An 18,642-nucleotide genomic window follows, 5' to 3' on the forward strand; every position below is an offset into this window, starting at 1 on the left:
AACGTCTGAAAAGCTAGATTGTAGAACGTCTGTTAAGAGTGAAAACCTGCACACAGTTGCCTTAATTCTAACATATAACGAAGATTGATCAACCAACACTCGACTCCTTCATAGACCATAAATTAGTTATTGAGGTAAGAAGACTTTCGTTATTGAGGTAAAAAGCCCTCAATTAACAATTAGCTTCATATTTTTGGATAAAATAAGCATATTAAAGAAACAGCATACAAACAATTATCTTCTTGAATCAGACGATCAGGAATCAGGATACCAATGTTCAACATTCAACTGTTCACAGGAACAAAAATAATATTCCGTATAAAAAATAGTTTCAGTAGAGTAGTTTTCAGCTTCAGCATTATCAAAGCTCCAAATGTATGCTTTGTCGTCATTTCCGCAGCTTGCTACAGAATTTACAAAATTTTCATACGTATATAGCTCAATCTGCACACAGTTGGCCTAATTCTAACATAACATATACCCAGTTATCTGCTAAATAATCGCAGTATAACCAGTTGTTATGTGCAGCAGCAGTAACAATCTATGTACAGTATCAATTTTTACTGTAAAAAAAAAGGAAAAAGAAAATTACGGTGCAAATGAGTAAAGAATATTGAGCTAATCTTGGGTTGGAAGACTATCTAGCTCCTCCTTGTGCTTCTCTTGGGTTGGAAAACCATTTAGCTCCTCCTTCTGCTTCTCTGACTTTGTGACAGATATATCATGAACTTTGACGCCACAAAGTTTGCAAGGATTGGAAGATCTGTTAGAGCACCAGTGATCTGGGACAGTGAGGAAGTGAGTGTCCATGAACTTCCTAAACCTTTTCTTATATTCTTGTGGTGAGATAATGGTTGGTGAGGAATTCTTGGGAACAACAAGAGATGACTTCACCCATGTTTCAAATTGCTTATCCCAAGTGTATTGTCTTAGATAATCTATGATCCCACATATCAGCTCTCGGCGTTGCCTATCAACCCCCACCAGTAAAGAATAATCCATGACTCCTATATTCTGCCACGAAAGTAAGAAAGAGTGATCAGAAACAAAAGGTACACCATAAGGCCCTAACCATCTAATCCCTAAAGATAGTGTTAGTAAATGTCAAATTTCACCAATGAAAAATAGCTTCAACTGAACAAAGAAAAAAAATACTCTGTAAAACCAGCGTAGATCATTTTAAATTGATGAAAATCGGTTATTAGCAGTAAAATTCAATTCTAATAAGCAAAAATCAGATTTTTCATTTCAATTTAGTCCAAAATCAGGTAAAGAGAGCAGAGTCTAGCTGTCTAGGTAACTTGATATATATATATATAATAAAAATAAATAGATTAAAAAAATATATATATTGTAGATTACATTCATTCTATCCTGCATTCATGTGGTGAGGGTAGAGGGTGCAACCAGAATAAGATACTATGCAGATCATCAGAACTTACTTTGAGAAATGTTGTGTCATTCCAGACAGCTCGTTGTAGAAGTCTCTTGGCTTTCTGGCCAACATATAAAGGTGATGAATTCATGTCATTCACAAAATTCTGGTCCAATAGAACATCTCCCGCACCATCAGCAGTTGTGGTAAAACGAGCATGCAATGCACCCTTTAAATCATACTGACGAGTAATGTTCCTGCCAAAAGAAAGGTTCTCCTGAACCATGAGATCATGTTTTGTCTCTTTGCCGCTCTTGGGATTTCTAATAGTGACCTGCAAGCATGGAAGCAAAGATTAAAATCTGTCCATGCATAAGGCAAATATAGATATATAAAGTGAAAGCAAGGATGAAACCATGAAGAAATGTATTCATAAGAACCTGATAAATTCCCAGAATTTTTGCAAGGCAAGTCTGATTTCCAGAGTAAACAGATTCTTTCATGTGCTTAAAATACTCATTGGCAAACTTCATGAACGACTCAAATTCAGTCTTCTTAATTTCCTTGACAATAAGCCTCTCATCAAGTGTTTTGGCAAAGACAGACTTGCTCTTCCCACCTTTGGCATCCCAAATCTTACAGCGACTAAGGGAAGCAATATAATCAAGTTCTGATGGGCAGCATCGATCCCGAAGATCGCGGAATTCAGTGGGATGTATAATAACTACTGAATATTTTCCCTTCACAGGATACTTTTCAATACCTAGAGTAACTTCACTGTACACTCGCCCATAAGAAACAAGAGAATCCACTCGATTCAAGCTGTCAATGGTGGATAAATGAGATTCTGTGAAAGTCATGCTTGATGAAGAATGAATAAAATCTGTATCATGAAAGCTGCTCAAAGGCCAAGGCTCAGATACTGCACGTTTCAGAGAAGTATATTCATCTCTAACTGATGCTGGAGGGGCTGAAATTTCAATTAAGGCCAACGCACAAGCGACGGAGCTTGAGATTTCACCATCAAAATCCGATACAATGAAGTCACCATCTCTGAGAGGCATGTGAATCCTGGTACCCTCATCAATAATTACTTGAGATACCGTAGGCAAGAAGTCAGGAGAGTGTAGCAGTTCAAATTTGGGCAAGTGACCAAATTTAGACGGGCGGCCTTCCAGAAGATCCTCCATGCACTCATCTCGAGTTTGTTTAAATGGATTCCACCACGGGGAGTCTAACTTCAGCAGATGAGAAGTTATAGTTTCAGATACCTCTCCATCAGCAGAGCAACTACTATCTTCCTTATCCGCATCAATGGATATGCTTCTATCTTCCGACAGATGGCTAGACAGTGAAACACTGTCCTGTTGAGTACTCTCATCAGAATGAAGATGGGAAGGAAGTGTGCTCCCACTAGACTCTTGAGACAGTGATATACTTGAGACTAAATCACCTGAGGGTGGCGTCTCAGTATTCTCCTCGACAATGGGCAAGCTTATCAAGTCTTGCTCTCCACAGCCTACAAGCATTCCCTCATTTGGAAATTCCTTATCTGAATGATTTTCTGTTTCTGCAACCATCTCAATTTGGACCTCTACATCATTAGGGTTCTCAGAAGTTCTATCATCACCTTGTGCAATAGCTTCATTCTCAATCTTTAAATCGGAATGGCCATCTTCAATTCTCTGCACTCTAAATTCTTCAGCACCTCCATTGTTTGACCCAGTTTGTCTTTCCATCACCTTAGTAGTAGTTTCCACTGTCCCGTTACTATGCTCTTTTTCAGAATCCACAAGCGCTTGCGAATCATTATCAGCAATCTTTTGTATCATTTCACCCTCTGTTCCAGATCTGTGCTTTTCCAACAGCATTTGCTTTTGTGCTGTTTCTGCAGCTGTCTTAGACCCTACAATCACTTCTCCAGGGAAGCCATCTTCCTTCAAACCCAGTTGCCTCTGCGCCACTTCATTATTGCCAGTAACTGTAGACTGGGAAGAAAGTAGTGACTGCAATCGCCGGTCCCAAACACATGCTTCAAGCAGAATTTCCCATCTAAGTCGGTTCATGCTCAGAAGTTTATGGACAGTCTCATGTGAATCTTCATTCTTATTTTTAAAGTTCTCCTGTTTTTCACAATAATACAGCCAAAATAATAAGATAAACACCTTAGTTTGGATCTTTGGAATGCAGTGATGCACTGCATGGTCTACATCCAAGTGCCTTGACATGAGTGAGTGCATAATTAAGGCTAACACAAACTGGGATGACTAAATAGAAAAAAGAAGATGAAAACAATGATGAAGAAGAAGAAGAATGATTCCCAAATATCCACTCAAGCAGTGAGCACAGATCAGGAATTCATGATACATGAAAGATCACATGCATGTAAAAGGAAACTTACTTCAAATTCAGATTTTTCCAGCTTCAACATGTCTACAATGTCAGCAAACCCTTTTGAATATCCATTAAGAACCAGATTCCAGCCAGAAAAGCGAGGTTCGATTTTTTTCAAGTATTTTTCAAGTTCATTAAAAAGCAATAGCCCTGAAGTGTAGACCTGCAAGGAATAGAGGAAGGAAACTAATTAAATCATACAGAAGAAACCATTTGGCAACTTTCTTCCATACAGAATCTTTGAAAAGAAAGGGCATACCGTCCCAATATCAGATTGAAGCCAGTCTCTGTCAATTAAACTATTGAACTCCATTTTGTGGGCTGGCACAGAAACGGTATATAATGCAAGACGAGAGTACTGAAACATAGCAACCATAGAGCCCAGACTGCAAGTCATGTAAAAAATCAGAAGATCATATAGAACAGTGAATGATCGTATTTACAGTCGAAACAGAAACAATGACATTTGACTACACATTTTTGAACAAAGTTTCAAGCCAGATACTTGCATTACCAACCATTAGAAAGAGCTTTTCAAAGATTTCAGGGCTGAAAATGGTTTTCCTTAATGCATCCAGTAAACTAACCAAAACAAGGATAAAGTGTATCACCAGCATCAGAAAGAGTTCTGAGTTGAAATAGGATTTTGTTTCTAAATGTAATTAAAAGGGCTCTATCTTAGTAACCGATACCACAAAACCAAACAAGAGTGTACAATAAGGAAAATAAATAAGCAAAAATTAAGCATATAGGACAGAATTCATACCCAAAAAAGTAGAGGAAGTCCTTCTGAAAGGAATGCCCACAGCTAGCAAGCCTATTAAATGAAGAATGACTTGAAAAGCTGAGCTCCAAAAATTTGCCAAATGACAAGCAACGTGCAGCATCAGAGATCAATACCCTTTTGGTTGCCTTCTCTTTATCAGGTTCACATTTACTACAACGACTCCACATCCAAAGTTTCCCTTCAGGTTTTCTAGGCAAATGCTTATCACCAAGTTGTTTGACTCGTATAGTGAGCTGCTTGCTGTGATGAACATAATAGTAGTAATGAGCTTCAGGACCTTGACCACATGTCTCACAATTAAGATCCTACACATTCAATGGATTCAGTAAGGCTCGCATTCAAAATATATAAATACACATTCAAATACAACACACCCAACTTTATGGAAATAAACAGATAAAGAATCAGACTATACCACATCAGTGAAACATATCACCAGTAATTTAAAATGCAATTCTCTAATTAATTCACAATGAAATCACATCATTCACACATCACTCTGCTAAAACTAGTACAAAAGGATTTACTTATAGTTCTATAAATCACCCAAAAAAACATTAAGAAACCAACCACAAACATCTGAGCAACAGCTTTAAGAAAAAACAAGGTTGCACATTCAACAAAAACAGTCCAGCAGAATGGATATAACCTGATTGAAAAGACTATCCCGTAAGAACTTCCCAAGGGGAACATCAAAAGTCCTGTAAAATTTAATTTGAGAAAAATGGCTTTGCTCGCAAATAGTCCCTTTTATAGCATTTCGTCTAGACATCAAAACCAAGATACTCTCAGAATCCAAAACACTGCTGATTTCATCCTTTGCAGTGATGCTCTCTTCGCCATCATTTACTGGTCCCTTTGCTTCCCCCTCGGTCATAGAGGAAGTGGACACTAGCTGGGAGTCATTATACATGGAATTGTCTTCTTTGGCCATTTTCTTTGCCTCTATGTCAGATCGCTCGGCAGGATCTTCAGTGGGTGACACAGGAATTGAGACTGCAGTTTGAGCTTCAAGTTCCCTCCCATTCAAGTCCATGTAAGTAGACATGTGCTCATAAGTAGCTGGGGAGACAGTTGAAAGTAGCTCTGGTGCATTTGAGAATGATGTTGATGCAACAGAGAGTTTGGGAGACAACTGGCAGTCAGCTGCAAGCTGCATATTGTGAGAAAGTTTGTCATGAGATCCACGGGAAGAAGCAATCTCAGCATCTTTGGCACTGAACTCCTTGACGTGAAAGGACTCTCCCTCTTGAAGCTCATTGGAAGCCAGAATATCATCGGCAGGGGGTTCTCGCTCATAAGAAGACACCTGATCATCACCATTGGAGATGACAACCTGTACTCCATCTGCCGGAGAATCACCTAGATTAGGCTCCTCACTATGTGGAATACTGGCCTTTTCAGAGACAACAGAAGTGGACTGTTCATTGATTGATGAGATATCAGCAGCTTTTCCAGAGGCAATAGTGGAGAACATAGATTTCTGATCCAAAAGAAAGGAAGTTTCCAGGAGGAAATGATAAGCCATTACAACAGCACACTGTACAACGCACTTGATCTTCTTCAACTCTTCAGCATGAGAACCCTTTAGCAGAATCTGTGCCATTAAAATTCAAGTCATTTATTTAATATTCTAAACAACAGTCATAACAAGCCTCAACAGTTTAAATAATTCACAGTATTCCACCCTACTCCCATTTAAAGCATCAGTACTTAAGGATAATCCTAATGGATAAGCGTTCTAGGACACCATAATAATTAGGAAAGCTAGACACTACATAAAGAATGGCACACAATAATCTCTTTATTAGTTCACACAGCATGTAATCAGGGCCCTTCAATCCAACCATGGTATTAAATTCTTAATTTTGATGCTTAAAGTCATAAAAACAATGCAATAACGTTTTCATTGCTTTGCAAATTATGCACTGAGTAACTAAATCCCCAGATATTATATAAGAGCACAACCCACAAACAGTCACTGCATCACATTTCCTTATTTCTTTAGCATAATCTGCATTAAATTTTCTGCATTGATCCAGCATGAGAAAGCAAACAAAGTAAAGGACTGAGGCTATTTGTTGCACTTGCAAATTGCAACAGTACTGATCAAATAAAAGTGACACAAGCTATAAGAAATAAGGTGGGATAAACCTCAATTAAAGATATATTACAGGATACAAAGCCTAGATGGTTTGGCTATATCAAATTCAGGTGGGCTTCCGGACAGCTATAATGTTTAGAAAGATCATACCATGGCATTGCAAAATAAACAAAAAAAGGTAGAACAAACAAACAGGAAGTACGTGAGCAAGCAAATATTTATCGCCCAAAAATTCACCGTGTACAAGACCTTGACAGAGATTCATGTTGCAAAAAACAAATTGAAGGCCCTGTTTTTATCATAGATGAGAACATCATCTTCAGCCCAAGTGCCCCAAGTTGTTACTTTTCATAAAATTTTTGTCTATTGAGAAAAATTGGCGTCATAACGTGATAAGCAAATGCATGATATTAGTTTTAAAATATCATAAAGTTTGACATAGAAATTAACTAGATATAATTTCTTTAGGAAATTGTGGTGAGAGAAAATGTATGTAAATGCTCTTTTTTCATTACCAAAAAGTTTGTGAGGTCTAATTACTAGTTTAAATCTTATAAAAAGATATAATTATCAGAGTTTGTTATCTTTCACTTTTTATGTTCGATACCCTGTAGCGACAACATTTACTTTTTCAATCGAGGGTTGGCATGGTAATGAAGCCTTTAGATGAGGAGAGTGCCACGTGAGATAGCTTTCCTAAGAATGTTTTTTAATGTATTAGCATAGAAGTAAAGTTTGAGTAAAAGGAAGTCACAAGCCATTGTCACAAGCCATCCTAAATCATTTGTTTTTCTTAATAATATCCATCGCCACACAATTCCTACTCTACAAGTGGAATTAAATATTTGGAACAGACAAGCATAACCATGGGCATGTAATTAGATATTTACTACAGATTACACCATCAACACCATCTATCCAAAATGCCAGTGAGTGTCTAAAATAAGCCTTCAAAACTAGGTGCAACATTTTTTTTTTTGTAATTTACTTTATTTTAAATGATTTCTGCCTATATTTCAGTGTAGTTAGGAACAGTTTAATTGTTTATCTTGTATGTTAAAATTTCTGTTTACTTTTAAGCCTTTCTATTCATTATATCCTATCTCAAAACAGTACAGTTTGAGGGTCTCTCATCATCAGCCTTTATCCTTGTCTAAAGTAATTATGCATATGTCAACATCTAGACCTTTCTCATCAACATTTACCATGGGACCCTGAACATAGGGGCAAATCTAGATCTTTACTTGGTAGGGAAAAAAATAAACAAAAATAAATCTCCAGCTCCTAAATGATCAGTTTATCATGTGAACTAGAAGATTATACACCTACTCGTGCATTTCAGTACTCCTGTCCTACGTAGGCCAAGCTCAGGATCCACTCATTCCCCTGTTTTAGTTATTTGCATAGGCAGTAAAAAGACTTCTACAAATAACTTTACAAGAGTAACATATTAAAATTGGACTTACTGTGCAACCAAGACGTGTCGGACTTCCCACCACAAACATCAAAGTCTTAGACGGCTTTTTTCCACCTTCAGCGACAATAGTATGCTCCTCCACAAACTTCTCAAAATAAAGTTCAGTGCAATGTTTTAGCTCCTGATTAAATGGTGAATCACAGGACAAGATGGGTGAATTTATACAACGAGCAATCCTTTCCAATCGATCAAGCTTCATATCAAGGACCAGGGTAACTCCCATTTGAAGGATCTTCTCCATGACAGCACGAGAAGCAGATTTCTCCACCAAAATAACATTTGGTTGACATGCTTGCAAATTCTGCATCAGTCCACCCCAGTTGACTTCATCCTATCAAAGGAACTTACTCCAATCAGAACAAGCAGCAAATCATAATGAAAATGACAAGAAAGAAATTAAATCTTTCAAGTTTCAAACAAGGACAATTTACCTCAGAAATCATTGAGCTAAATGATGACAGCCCAGATGAAACAGATGATGGACCCAGCATTCCTTGTATTAGTAACAATCTAGGATTTGTGTACTTGGTAATCATGTGTTTGTGAGCAGCATGCTTCTTAAAAACCAAGCCTTTAATTAATTGACTGCAAAACATATGTACACATTAATTCTCATTAAGACAGAAGCAGACAACTTCATTACAAAACTAATACCTAGCTAAAATCTCAGTACACACATAGATTCCTTAAATCACAGAAAAATTTTACTAAGAAAAATTATGAAGTATGTTGCAAATAAAACTTGCTGTCATCTAGAGACTTCTTTTACCACCCAATTAAGTAGCAATCTGGTTGAGAAATGGAAATCAGTGAAGAAAACATGATTTACTAGAGTGTTTAAAACAGTATGTAAGCAATCTAAGATCTCCTGAAACCACAAAATACCTCGTCAACAGATTAACATAATGCAAAAGGTGCATATAGAAAGCTCAATATGAATATATAAAAAAAATAAATAAATAAATAAATAAATAAACCTTTCTTTTGGAGATCCAGCAGCAACACATTTGATCTTCACATATCCAAATGGATCCATAGCTTTACCCTCAGTGACACCAGGCTCCACAAATTTAGCAGCTTGCCATGCCAAATCTGTAACAATATCCACCCAGTTTTCATCCTTGTCATCACAGATTTCTACACCAAGTTTACTAAGTAGCTGGCTCACCAAGTCCTTGAACTTCTCATTCTTTACATTTTCCCTGGCCAACTCAATCTCCTTTGATCTGGGATTTCCCCACTCTGAGCTATCGGCATTAGCGTACTCTTCAACATCAAAACCCACGCTATTTGCAATGTCATCATTTGCATTCTCAGCTTCTGGTGGATCCCAAATCTCATCTCGTTCATAAAAGGTAGGAGATGATACATCTGCTTCATCAAAAAACTCATCACTGCTTGCACCACTTTCACTATTTGTAACGTGACTGTCCAAGTTTTCAAGCATCAAACCATTTTTTTCCTCCTCGTGATTTTCCTTAACATCATATAATTGCTCAGGAGCTTGATACAACCTAGCTTGATACAACCTGTATCTGGGATCCTCAAAACCACTCTCAGACCCATGGCCATCTTCTCTAGTATCAGTAGTATGTCTAGCAAAATTAAATAAGAAACAAGAAGTCATGCATCTAGCATACAGAAACTTAGGAGAAGTGTAATCTGTAATCTAGAACACACAATATAATCATAATTATATTCACAGTCCAGAAAATACAAAATTACAGACATACCCATCACTATATGGGTTGACATCCACAGAGTACTCACCTGAAATACAAAAGGCATCCATGAGATCATACAAAATCATACCTAACTCATCATTGAAATGCACAAGTACAGCATCTTACTACTATTTGAAGCAAAACTTTCAGAGCTCGCCAGTGATTTAGGTGGACCGAGTAAGGGCGCTTCAAGAGTACTTGAAGCATCCTTCTGTACAATTCCGTGTTCAGGATTAACAGCATGTGATATAGAGGAAACTACTTGCTCTTCCCCGGTAAGACCTGACAATTCTTGATTTTCATTTGGTTCCATTTGTTCATTTGACTCGGAACTAAACTGACACATCTACAACATTTAGTCCAAGTCAAGAAACTCGTCTGCTGCCAAACTAGATGAACACAAGACATTCATTCAGTTGACTACATCATCCAAAAAAAACATCAACAGATTCCAATCTCAAATACCAAAATCCAGTCCATTGTTGGTTGTTTAACAGTTCTTTTTTATCATCCCCTTCTCAAGCATCAAGATCAAAACTCGTCTAAAGTCAACGATTAAGACTAATACAATCAATTAACTCATAAAACTACCCATACTGATCAATATAAACAGCATAATCAATCAAAAGAAACCCAGAATTGATCAAAATACCCCCAATCATAACCAAGAAATCAGTCAAAATATACCCAAACAAATATACACCCAAAAATCAAATTAGATGACAACCATTTCAATTTTCACAACACACCCACAAATCAAACTACTGAAATTTCAAGATTCAAGAATCAATTACTCCATATAGTCACAATTCAAATACACCGTATACCCACAAATCCACAATTCAAATATTCAGTATATTCACAATTCCACAAGCTACTCAAAACAAGATTTCAACTATAATTCATCCACTAATTAAAGTTTCAAGAAAAAATAAAAAAGATTGATCACCAAAATTTTAAGTTCGGGAGGATTTATTAACACGCCATTAATGAAAACACGCAAAGTAAATCAAAAGCAAAAAAAAAAAGACAAACATACTAGAAATTCACAGAAATCAATGGAATTGATACTATAAAAAATTAATAGTTGGAAAGATAATTAAAGCAACTGACCTTACAAGTAACCAAATTAATGCAAAGTTAAGCAAATTTCACTGGAAAATGAAGTCGTAAAACAGTCAACAGAGTTCAACCCAATAAATTCTGATTGTGCCCCAAAAAAATTCTCAAAGAATTTTAGAGAATCAGAGGCAAATAATCCGTGAAGAAACGCAAAGACATGTTCAGGAGGAGAGAGAAAAAGTGTAAGAGAGAGAAAGAAGGAGGAGAGAGAAAGAGAGAAAGAGAGAAAGTGAGAGGAAATGTTGAAGAGGAAGAATAGAAACAAGGAGAAGAAATTGTCAATATAAAGGTGGGTCCACACTCTTCTCCGTCACTACAACTATAATGTTGCTCGTATTTTAATTGTACATAATAAATTAAATTCCACCGCTATTAATAATAATAATAATTTACTACGAGTCTACGAGTACTAATAATAATAATATGTCCCATCAATACAAAAATTATAATGAAAATGATATACATAGTCTTGTGATAAAAATATGATCAAAAAATTTATTTCGCTAATTTTACCATTAATTTTAGAAAATAAACTACTCGTAATTAAAATTTTCATTAAAAACTTGACATTAATTTATGAATTACGAGTACATTATAAGAACATCAATTGTCAATAACTCAAGATGTCGCCAAATTTGAAAGATTGTAGAAAGTGACATAGGTTTAGCAGCTACTCGTATAAATATACTTGTATTTTATCGGCAAATACAAGTTTATCTCCAGTAAACGAATTTTTGTTAATTTGGGACATTTCTTTAAAAATACGGAAAAAGCATAATCATTTATTCAGTACTTTTGGTGAGTTGTCAATTATTGTTTGCAACTTGCATTTACTGTTTGATGTGGAAATTACACATGTACGCCTCAACTAGTACATAAAAAGATGCATGTACCCCTCCACTGGCATTTAAAAAGACAATTATACCTTAACTGGGCAAAACTCGTATTTTATTTGTTTACCTTTTTCTTCTATCAAATTATGTTCACAAGGTTATTAAGTTCAGATAAGATAAGTTCAAGAAAAATAAGTTTAAATAAGTTGTGATAAAGGTTAATTAGGACTACCTAGCAAGCTCAATTTCTAATAACGACTAACAAGTTCAGAAAAGATTTGATAAGTTCAGATAAGTTTAGATAATAAGTTCAGAATCAGGTGAATATAAAGCACCCTTAAAATCTAAGCTCTGTAATTGAGGAACATGGGATGAAGGGACGGTTAGTCCCTCCATTTCCCCTATGAGTGATCTAGGTTCGATCATCACCCCACCCTTCCCACTATGAGTGATGTGGGTTCGATCATCACCCCACCCTTCTTGTCGTGTATTAAAAAAAATAAAACCCTAATCATGTATTTGATAGATTTGATCATATTAATTTCTATTACAGACTTGTAGAAATTATAATTTTATACATGAAAAAAAAATTAATTAAAAAAAAAAAGAGAAAAAAGAAAAGAGTAAGGACTATGTTTTGGATAAGCACAATTTACAATACATTATATGAGTCAATTAATGATGATAAATTGGCTAAAAAAATTCCTACCAAAGAACGACATGGCCAATAATTGTGAATTTACCTTTTATCCATCTATTCCAAAAGTAACCTGGGTTCAATTGTTGTTGAGATGTATTTCGTATTATTTATTTATTTTCCCTATTTCCCTTTTAAAAACATGCATTCAGGCTTTTTCACTTTTAGTTGTTTTACAAACTATTTAAGGTAGAGGAGTATCAATATCATTATACTTACAATATAATGTTTGAGATTCTTGTCTCAAAATCTCAGATGAGATCTGCTGGTGTATGTGTTGTGTGGCATGTGATGTTCATATATTATTACTATAAACTAGTATGTATACACTATGTTGTAAAAATAAAAAATAAAACTTATTTTTAGGTTTGAATGAATTAGATTACAAATTCATAAATTACAAAAATAGAAAATTAAAAAAGAGATTGAGAATTCAGACTTGTCGTATGCATACTTTAAAATTTTGTATAGTCTTATATGGAGTTTGATTAAGTACAAAAATGAAATACTAATAAAAAGAGGAAGCAATAAAACTGTTATATACAGAGTACCAAGTAATTACGAAACACGAAACAATCCTTTAAGTTTTTTAAAAAGTTGTTGAACTGTAATTTTATTTAATTTTGTTTTCACTTTTCAATGGGAGAAATACACAATTGTTGCTCGTACTTGGTACAGAGGTGTGGTTGACTTTGATGTACAAAATTGATGTTTACTTGTATTTTACTGTACGGCGCAAGGTCTTCACGTCCCACCAAGGTTTTTTTTTTTTTTTTTTTTTTTTTTTTTTTGGAACAAGACTTGTGTACAGTATGTGAAACATGTAATTTTAATTTCTCAAGGTAAATCCATTTCCTATTTTCTACAAATTCTCACTAATGAAAATGAATGGGCTAAATCTCAAAACATTTTAGCTTGTGCGCGTAATTTGAATAGCTTTTTTGTTAGAGGGTTGTCATATATGGGAATTGTGTGGTTATGTTTCGTTCCTTAAGTGGAAATTACAAATAATACTATCGGCAATAACTTATTTAAGCAATAACTAATCTGCGACGGCTAAATCATTAGTTTAGGGTCTATTCTGATTTAATGAACTGATTGGAGCTGAACTAAAGTGAATTGAGCTGAAAGGAATTGTTTATGAGAGAAGGAATTGTTTATGAGAGAAGAAAATTAAGAACTGAACTGAACTGATTAGAGTTGAACTGAAGAGAACAGACCCTTATATACATATAATAATATTGATAAAGACTTGATCTATTTGTATTATTGTATATATGTGGAGGTTTGGCAACCTAGTTCTTAGTTCTTACAAGGATTGGCATATATATATATATATTACTAATTTCCCTACTACAACAAGTTCTATAATTCTCGTATTGAATGTGGTATAACCGTATAAAGGTATACATATGAACAAATTCATTATTGGCTAAAGTCCTCAGAGTGATACACTTGACAAAATAAAAATCATTGAATAACATCTCTAGTTTTAGAAATAAGATGAAAACATATCCAATTGGTTCAAACCGACCATGAGAAAATCAATAAATAAAGTTAGTTACACTTGATTTAAAGCATTAAATTCCAAGTTTCTTATATTTTCCGCTAACTTTGGATATTATGATATCACTTAAATTAAAATTAATCAAACAAAGAAAGAAAAAGGAATAGTCGTCACAATTTCATAAAGAAAATTTACTGTACTATACTACGCATTTACCAATTTATGTTATAAGTGAAAGATTTTAATGAGTTTATGATGTGCTAAATAAACATTATTTTACGTCACAAAACTCACAATCACGCATACTTCGGATCAAAGAAAAATATAAACATGATGTTCACCCATAGTTATTGGTTACCAATTAACAAAGTGTGGAGGTGAGATTCATCCATCACCAAAATAGACCAACATTTTCCTTGCACCAAAAATCTCAAGCAAACTACAGAGTAGTATATTTACAATTTTACTTCACTTGCTACAAATAGGTTGTACGGACTGCCAATTATTTTTTACAATGTACGATATGTTATAGTTTAACAAATGTTTTTGATACACATGCAACTAACACAATGGTTAATATTGTATAGAGTAATAAGATATTGGAACACTTTTAATAATATCCCACTTGAATATATTTTCCCATATACACTGTTAGTTGAAACGAACACTACAAGAGGGGGGTGAATTGTAGTTAAGTTCTTAATCACTACTTTTGCAAATTTAAAACAGAATATAAAAGGAACTTGATAGTGCACACACAGTTTTACGAGGAAACCTTCCAGGGCCCAACTGGAAGTAAAACATCGACCCTTCTAAGGGATTTCAACACACAAACAATCCACTATAATAGGGAAATGATGAAATTACAAACCTATTATAATCCAGACCTTTAAACACAAGTTCCAACTAGAACTTGTAGCACAGTAAGACTCAATCCTACCCAATTCAAATCCCCTGACTTGAATTCACTCGTACTCTCACAGTACCAATGCACTCTTTTTCACAAAATAATTGCTACTGTATGTGATAATAAATCTCATACACTCTCACCCAAATACCCAATCAATTACAGTAAAATATGTTAGGCAAGCTATGCATAAAACCCGAAACTAATATGACAAGATAAAGCTTGGCAAACTTACACTTTGATAAAGCTCACAAGATTTTCTTCACGCATAAACTTACAAAAATCGAAAGCAGTTTTACCTCTACTATTTATACAATCATAACTTGTATAGAAAGTAGGTTTTCAAAAGATAAAGATGTTAACTTTCCTTATCTCTAAATACGATTTTTGGTAAATCATTTTATTAAAGAAAAATCCTTTCCAAAAAATACAAGAAGATATATATAAAAGAATAATATCGTTTTGCAACTGAATTTAAGGAAAATAAATTAAAACAAAATCTTTTTTCCAAAATCTATCTTTTTATATTTTTTCCAATTTTATCTTTTTACCAAATTATCTTGTCACGTCTCTAATAGATTTCATGCATATCTTATTAACATATTTAACAATAAATCTAGAAGATAAAATCTTAACTAAATTAATATCTCAATGCCGCGCTTCTGTAATTCTGAATATCTTGGGCTTCACGCAAGCCAGGAACAAGTTCCTGCTGTCATTTGGTCTCCAGTTCACAATTGGAACTTCGCAGCCTAAGTCCCTTGTGGAACTTACTGTCTTCATCTTACAACCTTCAAGTTCCTGTTAGGGAACATTCCTGTTAAGGAATTTAGTTCTTGTTAGAGAACTCTTCTTCTATTGATTAACTCTTTAAAGATTCTTCAAGTCTTCATAATACAAGATGTTCTTCTTTCACCAAGGTCCATTTCTCCTGTACTTAAACACTTGTAAACCTTTAGTTGAGTTTGCTCTAGTTTAAGTTCATCATCATCAAAACTTATAAGCTTCAACAATTTCCCCCTTTTTGATGATGACAAACTTAAGCAAACTCTTAACAAAAGTTAAAACACATAGAAGGACGTATTTTTGTATTTTTGATTTTTTTGACAGAAAGTAAACACACAAAAACAAGAAACAAAAATAAAGTGAAGAAAATAAAACAAACAAAACAGATCATGAAATAACTAAACTACCAAAACAGAGAAGTTTTGATATTTTCTCAACTGGAACCCAGAACGACTGAAACCTTCAAGTTTTCTTCCTCTTTTCCCCTTTTTGGCATCATCAAAAAGTCCTGCTTTTTCAAGATTATTAAACTTCTGACAACAGCCCCACAATCAATTCATCGAGTGTGGGAAACTGAAGGCAGCGCTGCCAACTTACTTCCAATAAGTTCAACTTTTCTACATAAGCTTTCACAATATAACACACACATGGTTGCACCAAGTTCCAAAATGTTTCATTAAAGTCAAAAGAAACTTCCTGCTTAGTTTTCCAAAATACTACAATATTAAAAAAACAATTCTAAAACAGAAATTGAAATGTGACAAGTTCATGACTGAATTAATAAAATATAGAGAAACAAAAGTGAGGCTAGGAATAGGCTAGACAAAATGGGATGGATGAGGCTGGTCTTGTTTAAGTTTCAAGGAGTTCAAGGATCTTCTTGTTGTCTTCAACATTTTGCTGCATATACTGCTCCAATTTATCTTGAAGACTCTTAAGATCCTTCTGGAACTCCAACTTCTGTAGTTTGAGACTACTTTCAAGACCTTGGACCTTCTTCTCAAGATCTTGTATCTGCTCTGTGGCTGTCTTCAACTGCTTTTCAGCAATGTCAGCTCTGTCCACCAGTTCAGCCACTTGCCCTGCAATGACTTTATCCTCATCGTCATCTATCTCAAGAGGTTTCTCCAAGCTAGTTTTAGGTGCCTTCCCAGCTGAGATCCTCCTACTCTTCCTCACAGCCTTTTCTGGAACTTCCTTCCCTTTTCTTTTTCCTCCCACTGTTTTCTTTACTTCAATTTTTCTGACCTTTCCATTTACTACTTCAAGGTTTATACCTTGAAGTGTTTCCCCATTAATCACGTCTTCTGGTTTTTCCTCCAATCCCTCATAAACTCCTTTGAGCTTCACACCTAGAACCTCAAACACAGTAGACAACAATGCACCATATCCCACCTTGTTCTTTCGTGGAATACAGTGTGCTAGGTGTTGATACATTAGGGATGGAAAGTTGATTTTGATTTTCTTGGAGAGACAGAAGATGACAGCCAAGTCCATCAAGCATGCTTGGCTTCTTTTCTGAGTTCTGGACAATATGGTTTTTCTCACCAAATTGAACAACAGCTTATTAAGAGGGCTAAGATCATTATGGCTCATAACATTCTTCCCCCTTTGTCCTCCCAAAAATTCAACTATATCTCCACTGAGATAATTTCCTACCTTCACAGTATTCTTCCCCTTCACGTACAATTCAAATCCAACAGTAGGTACTTTCAAAATTTTACCTAGTTTCTCAACATCAAACTCAATTTTCTTTTTATTTACTAAGCTAGAAATCTTCCCTTGTTTACCTTGAAATTTTGCACAAAATTCATCCATAGCCACGGGATATAGCACATTATTAGAAGCATTAGATAACATATACTCCCACCCTTGAAATTTGATTATATCAAAGAATTCCAAAAACCTAGCCTTCTTACACCATGTACTATCAAGTCTGTGACCAGTAACATACCTTCCCGCGCTTGCAAGAAGTTCCACTTGGTCATCGTCTTCATCAACCTCTTCTTCCTCTTCTTCTACAGAGGCATCCGCTTCACTTTCTCCCTGATTCTCTTCTTCTTCCTGATTTTCCTCTTCGCCTTGATTTTCCCCTTCGCCTAGATTTTCCCCCTTTTCGAACTCATCAACTTCCTTAATTTCCTTTTCAAGTGACTTTTCTTTCTCCCTCTTCTGTTTCCATTGACGCAATTTATCGAGTACACTTGAAGTACTGTACTCTTCTTCAACATTCTTGCTCTCAACTTCCTTAGGGTTTGAGGGTAAAGGTTTTGGGTTTTCAGAGGGATTGGGAGAATCAGAGGTACTTTTGGTTGATTTTGGAGAAGGTTTATAATTCACCATTGCTAAAGGTGAAGTTTCTTCTTGAATGGTGTGTTCGGTGTTTTGGGAATTTTCAGAAGAAACGATTTCTGCAATGATAACCATGGTGTTTGATTGTGATTTTGTTCTTGAGTTTTTACTGAAGAGGGTGAATGTGATTTGACAGTGGAGTGAAAAGGTGGGTGAAAGATGCTTTTTATATTTATTGAAGCGGTGCAAGGGAATTGAATGGTTTTATTGTTCAGTCATTAATTGAAACACATTCAATTAATTTGTAAAATCATTTAGCAGGATGTATTTTCAAAATTCACTTTCTTTCCAAATTCATTTAATTTCACAAATCATAATTTCTTTCTAAATATACACATATTGGAACACGGTTTAAACACATATGCATAGTATATTATTAATTGCTTACATAAATAAGTATTTTAGTGAACTTACCTTTAGTAATTAACAACGGTGACACTTCAGCTATGTTTGTCACACCAAAGTTGCGCCAAAAGCTCTTTAAACTTTATTTACACTATTTTTGAATCAGCCATATATTGGAACTTTAGAAGCAATCAAGTTAGCTTGATCATCCCAAGTTCCAATCTCAATTTCT

At 35.0% G+C, this 18,642-nt stretch overlaps 1 protein-coding gene across 2 annotated transcripts; it reads right to left on the reverse strand.

The window, feature by feature from the left end:
- Nucleotides 1-173: 173 nt before the first annotated feature.
- Nucleotides 174-11,233, reverse strand: LOC110714014 (putative 1-phosphatidylinositol-3-phosphate 5-kinase FAB1D). Of its 2 annotated transcripts, none has more exons than XM_021892470.1 (13): nt 10,975-11,233; nt 9,988-10,207; nt 9,871-9,907; nt 9,115-9,732; nt 8,569-8,722; nt 8,127-8,468; nt 5,206-6,153; nt 4,536-4,861; nt 4,029-4,155; nt 3,777-3,932; nt 1,816-3,498; nt 1,443-1,709; nt 174-1,014 (listed from the first exon to the last, which is right to left on the reverse strand). In XM_021892470.1, the coding sequence occupies exons 2-13, from the start codon at nt 10,205-10,207 to the stop codon at nt 619-621; spliced, it is 5,274 nt and encodes a 1,757-aa protein (XP_021748162.1). In that variant the 5' UTR covers nt 10,975-11,233; the 3' UTR covers nt 174-618. The 2 variants fall into 2 exon arrangements, with proteins under 2 accessions (XP_021748162.1, XP_021748161.1); XM_021892469.1 differs by having other exon boundaries at nt 9,988-10,250.
- Nucleotides 11,234-18,642: the final 7,409 nt, after the last annotated feature.

Source organism: Chenopodium quinoa, unplaced genomic scaffold, assembly GCF_001683475.1.
Source record: "Chenopodium quinoa cultivar QQ74 unplaced genomic scaffold, ASM168347v1, whole genome shotgun sequence".
Lineage (NCBI taxonomy): Eukaryota > Viridiplantae > Streptophyta > Magnoliopsida > Caryophyllales > Amaranthaceae > Chenopodium > Chenopodium quinoa.

Bases quoted from the DNA above. Each gene is read 5' to 3' on its own strand.
- LOC110714014 (XM_021892470.1), bottom strand. From the start codon at position 10,207: ATGTGTCAGTTTAGTTCCGAGTCAAATGAACAAATGGAACCAAATGAA. The intron at 8,469-8,568 runs GTAAATTGTCCT...TTCCTTTGATAG, and splicing joins TTAGCTCAATGATTTCTGAG to GATGAAGTCAACTGGGGTGG. The intron at 6,154-8,126 runs GTAAGTCCAATT...TTAATGGCACAG, and splicing joins CGACACGTCTTGGTTGCACA to ATTCTGCTAAAGGGTTCTCA.